Source organism: Morone saxatilis, unplaced genomic scaffold, assembly GCF_004916995.1.
Source record: "Morone saxatilis isolate NCDOM2014 unplaced genomic scaffold, NCSU_SB_2.0 Contig9, whole genome shotgun sequence".
Taxonomy (NCBI): domain Eukaryota; kingdom Metazoa; phylum Chordata; class Actinopteri; family Moronidae; genus Morone; species Morone saxatilis.
This window is the reverse complement of record NW_023340268.1, coordinates 21,750,429-21,756,274: the sequence shown is the minus strand read 5'-3', so window position 1 is coordinate 21,756,274 and position 5,846 is coordinate 21,750,429. Positions and strand designations below refer to the sequence as shown.

The following is a 5,846-nucleotide window of genomic DNA, read 5'->3' as shown; positions in this document are numbered from 1 at the left end:
GAAGCCACCAGTGCTCATCCACTGAGAATGGACTTTACAGTGAAGGAGGAGACATCTTGTGTCCAGCAGCAAAACTTTAGAAATGAACAACATTTGCATATTCACAGATTCCAGAGGTTTTAATGAGGTAGGAGTAGGAGATTACTTTTTAGGGATTTGATGTGTAAATTATACTTTTTTGCAGAAAAAATCTCTCACATTATTGTTCCAAGTAGACTTTATATATCTTTTAAAGCTGCAGCAGGTTACTTTATGAAAATAAGGAGGAGCCAGAGGAACCTGATTGTTTCACAGATTATCTGTCTCATGTTCTACTCTCAGGATATAGTGAAAGTTTCAGCAAATATGAAAAAATGCTGCTTATACTGCTACCTTTACTACTATTCACTGCTACTATTATAACTACTACTACCATATATAGTATTACCATATATATTACCACTACCACCCCTAATACCACTATACTGCTATGATGATTAGTATCACCACCATAATTACCAACTGTTTAAGTTTAAAAACATAGAAACACACATGCAATATGCAAGCAACAACATAACCTAAATATCCTGTCTCCAGGAACGTCTGAGGAGACTCAACCACAATGTGGCCAAAGAGACGGCAAGAAGAAAGACCATGCTGGAGGCTTCGGGAGTGTTCACCTCCCGCTCCCCCAGTAAACCCTGAGCTGCTGCCTCCTTCTCATCTGCACAGCAAAACTGTGAACTGTCCTGACCAGGAGGGTAACTGTAACACGAAGAGGACTGGTCTTCCTTAGCCATTTGCTTAGCGGTTTGTCTAACGATATGCTGGTGTCTGAAACTGCTTTATCTAATGTTGTGTCATCATTAAAATCCAAGCTGCTATGTGCAGTGTTAGGCAGCTGCAAATAGGTTATTGTCTCATCCTCTGGCAAAGTATGACAGAATCAACTCTACAGCATCACCTTACATTGTACATTAAACACTCATAGCCACCTTAACGTAATGACCATCCACATTTATTTTTCTTCTCAAGTGTTCCTGAACACTTGAGTGAAATTTATGTAATAATTCATATACATCGATTCTACAGATAAGGAAAAAAATCTACTCATGACTGGCACTGTCAGTATGCAGGGTAGATGGTCTGAGTAATCTTGTGGACCAAAATAACAGATCCTTGTCCCACTGCTGGAAGCATTGTCCTAATGCATGTCTTTAAAATGTCAGGTGGTCTTTATGCCTTTTGCTCTTTGGCTTTGGGAAATTGTTGTCCACAAATGGGTGGCTCAGTTTAGCTGCGGTTTAGAAAGGGTTTAAAACACAGCTGCATTCTAAACTGGACCTAATTGCTGCGTCAAAACCAACACAACAATGTTATCATTATGTAGCACACACAGGGATGTATTATGAGAGCTTAATACATCCATGAGTGCACTGGTTTCCCATCAACATGAAAGGCGTTCCGTTCTGGTTTGTGCCCCTAATTTTTAAACGCTCGGAGCACATCGCTAGATAGCACCAAGATTCCAAAAAATTGAACAGAACCAGTTCAAGAACCTTTGGTGGAAATGCACTACCATGATTGACAGCTAACCAGCATGCACTGGGGCAATGGAATTATTATCTCATCTGTGCTGCTGCAATATTACTGATGTCATTGTAATCGGAATCGTGTTCTGCAATGTTTCCACTGTTGCTGACATTTCCACTTTGATGTACAATTAGTCAGTACAGGTAAATGCAGTTAGTGATGCAGTTATGGAGATTCTTACCCTTAATGATCTGTTATGGCCACATTCTGGATGTGATGGGCTTAAGTCCAATGAAAAAAGACATATTAGGGAAAAATGTTTGGAAATAAAGCAGTCTATTGATTTCTAATGTCACCTTTAGATATTTATATTCAGTGCTTTACTAATGTGCCACAATAATGTTATGTTTTTCATGTCTTCATTTGGGGGCTTTTCCAAGCAAATATTGCTTAAAATATTGATTAAATCAGCATATATTTCTGCCACCCCTTAAAGTCTCCTATGCCAACCTCTGAACACCCCATAAATATTTCTCTAGACCCGCCCCTGGGCAGGTTTAAGTTAAACCTTAGACACACTGACCTCTACAGGAGTTTGGGTGATTTCTACCGCACACAGGACCTGGTTCAGACTAAACCACACATCTTCTGAGGACATGGCAGTAGGATTTAAATGATCATCTGATCCAGGCAACACAGGTTTGAACCTGTGTTAAACTTGGCTGGCTCTTTTTTTTTAATAAGTAACATTTTCCACTCTGCGTTGTCTGTAAAGCTCTGCTGACATAAATGTGTTATGTGAGCAAATCAACACAAAGCATAATTATATTCAATTGGTTTAATATTCGATGATGTGTACAGTGTCGTGTCTCTATTAATATGCAATGAATGAATCCCTATAACACTTGTGATTTTCAGTTTTTGTATGATATTTGTTGCTTCTCTATGAATGTTTATAAAATATACATTAACATCATGTGCTCATGTTTTTGAGCTTGTGCATAAATTGTTTCTTAAAAGACTCATTTGTCGACCTACTGATGAAATTAAGGCAAAGCCTGTAATGTTAATTGTACCCCACAATTTGAACGTGTTGTGTTGCTCAGCAAACTTCATGGCAGTCTGGCTGGTAGAGCATCATTTCATGGTTGTAATTCCCAGGTTTTACCTCATTTTTCTTTTTTTAATGGAAAGTAAATTCTCCATACATATTATATACTCGCCTGGAGGCAAATCACACATTTTCCCATGTTCAGTTAACCTGCTGACTGAAATACTTTAAGACTTTGGATCAGGACCAATGGAGCACTGTCTATTTTACCTATAATTATTACTAAATTACATAGTTATTTCCAGGAAATAACAGACTGCAAAGTAAATAGCTATTATCTGGCCATTATATAATGAGAGTTTCTTTGTCTTCAAGGTTTTGGCATTTTGCTAATGATCATAATCTTTTCTCTAGGGACCATCTGTATATCCACATTTCAAAACTGTAAGTCGGTTAAATATCTAGTCATGGTCCACAGTGTTGGTCAAAGGAAATATATACTTAGTTCACAGTCTTATGGACTCGGGGCAGGGAAATTTTGTGTTGGAAAAACTGTCATGGCCATATTCAAAAGGATCCCTTGACCTTTGTCTTCAAGATATCTGAATGAAAATACCCATGAGTCTCCTCTTTGCATGTGGTATAAATTTGTTATTTTTACCTATTATATTATAACAGTACTGAAATTGCATAAATTGGGAATGCCTAGAAAATTCAGACACATACTTAATGCCACCCTCACCCCTTCTCATTCAGTAGTGTTCTGTCAGCTGATTTATTTTTTTCCTAGGATGGCGAAGGCATTACATAGTTGTCCAACTTCATGGTGTATGGAATAAGGAATACTTCACTATGCTTCAAAATACATCTATGGTCTCACCTGTCTGTGAGCCAGTATTGATGCAAAATCTGCAACTCTTCTGTAGCTAATGTTGGTTTCATAATGATCCTTACTGCCTGAAGTCAAACAGCACAAGTTGACAGTCCCTTCAGGATTTTGTGGCCTAAATTGCCTCATTTCACGGCAGCTTTTCTAAAAATATTCTGATGCATGTTGCTATGCATTGCAATGAAATTGAGGGAGAATGTAACAAATGCAAAAATAGTTCAGAATCTAAGGCAAATTGTTAAAGCAAGAATAAAATTGCTATAAGTTTGGTGACGTATGGCTCAATGTTTTGCATGGGGGATTGCTATGATTGGGGGAACTTGTTGGAAACTACACTGATGGTCGAATTTGTGGAAAAGTGGTGGCGATTGGACAAAACTGCAAGGTCGCGCAGCATTCATAAGCATTGGTTGAATTTGCATTAATTGTTGGGATTGCGACATTGCTTCTCAAAAGGACGTCTTTCCTTGCCACTGTCGCCAAGTGCTTTGTCATGGTGGTACTGTTGGGTCTCTGTAATTAATTTTATAAGGAGTACGGTCTAGACCTGCTCTATTTTGAAAAGTGTCCTGAGATAACTTCTGTTATGATTTGGTGCTATACAAATACAATTGAAATGAATTGAATTGAATTTTCTTACAGAGCCCTTGCTGACAGAAAGGTCGCATGGGGCAACAGGGGGTCACAAGGCCTTCTTCTAAGAAAACTTAAATAAACATCTCAACATTTCATTCATTTCTATGAAGAAAACTAAATAAATTTTTTGTTTTTAAAGTTTAGACTTTTATTTAAACTTTGACGACCTGAACACAAGATATATTCACAGAGCCTTCACTCTCTGATAAACAGCCTCATTGTATAGAAAGTTCCTAAAAATATCAGGAAAACTCATCTCTGATTAATAACATACAGTTATTGTGTTCAGTGTTTGGGTTCACTGTACAGCTTTGAATATAATATTCATGATATATGTCACTTCGTCAGTTTACTCAGTGATAAAAAGGGGATCACTTAAGGAAAAATGTTGGGATCTTTTTCCCTGTCAGAGAGGTTGAAATCTAATGAGAATGCGAACATGTAAGGACATTTTTTAGACAGTACTTTTTCGGTGATTGGATTACCTTGGCATCTTTTTCATCTGTCAAAGTGGCTGGCGCATCTCAGTGGCAGAACAGCAAAAACGTAGATTTTTTTTCAGCGCGGGTAGAGGGCTGACAGAGAGTGGTGTTGGTGTTGTGCCAGAACCGGATGGACAACTGGGGGCACTAAATCGCAACAAATACCATTACATTTAAAGCTGCAACACAGCAAACAAAGGTGTAGCTTTCTCGCGGTAAGGTGGGATACTTTTAAGTATACTTACGTAAAATACATGGTATATTTTATAATTATTATTATCTTTGAATCACACACCATCTAACTGCAGATGCAACTGTGACAATAAAGCTGACTTGAATTGCTTGGACTTGACTTGGGATTTGCAAAACAATGACAACAATCACATCTGCACATCGCACATTCTATCTGTTGCTTGTGCCATCAGCTGTGTATTTACATGTTATTATACTCTGATGCTTTGGAGGTCACCTAACCCTCTCTAGACAAAACTCACACTCATACACACACAATGTAATTTGATGTATTTTCTCTTTCAGACAGGTGTGCTTTCAGGTCCCACAGGACAGCATGGTAGCAGCTGATAATATGAACCACAGACCACTGCTTTGTCTTATCGCACACTCCCCATGTCCACAGGAAAAAGAGAAAAACAGTAAGACTGTATGGGAGCTGACGATTGGAGATTTTCTCCTTCCAAGGAAGAACCAAACCCCCTGGGAGAAAGCAAACAGTTTCAGGAAACTCATTCTATGCTAATGTACTGATGCACTGCCAGCATTTAATTATATTGCCTTAAAAACAACCTCTGTTAGACTAATTACTGTTCCAGTGAGACTCTAGGAAACTGCACGTTGGACCATTCTTTCAACAATACAAAACAGATCCAAAATCCAGCCTCTAGCTTACACACAACTGACTTTTCTCTCATTCATACAAAACATCCCAGTTGTAATTATTCATTCTGGTTAAATTCACTGATAACTGTCTAATGTGAACCTATCATGACATCACCCATTGGTTTATGGAGTACCATTTAGAAGCCTCGAGTTCAGCCTCATGGCCAAGAGTTTACTCTAACTATCGCCTGGTCACACACAATCCCATATTCCCAATAGACAATACACTAACATGTGTTTCTGAAACAAATTTAGGGGAGAAATAGTCAACACAGTAACAGAATCTGGATCCATATCTGATCAGCACTGTCTAGTTTGACAGTTAGACAGTTTGATCTGAGTTTGTTGTGTTGAGCTAGACGGACTCACTGACAATGAC

General features: G+C 38.3%; 1 protein-coding gene across 1 annotated transcript in view; it reads left to right on the top strand.

The window, feature by feature from the left end:
- snapin (SNAP associated protein) overlaps positions 1–3,720 on the top strand; it is a 5,453-nt gene extending 1,733 nt beyond the window's left edge. The window contains exon 4 of the mRNA XM_035681489.1: positions 577–3,720. Within this exon, the coding sequence (XP_035537382.1) occupies positions 577–684 (108 nt within the window). The 3' untranslated portion in view covers positions 685–3,720. The remainder of the gene's footprint in view (positions 1–576) is intronic.
- The last annotated feature ends 2,126 nt before the right edge of the window (positions 3,721–5,846 follow it).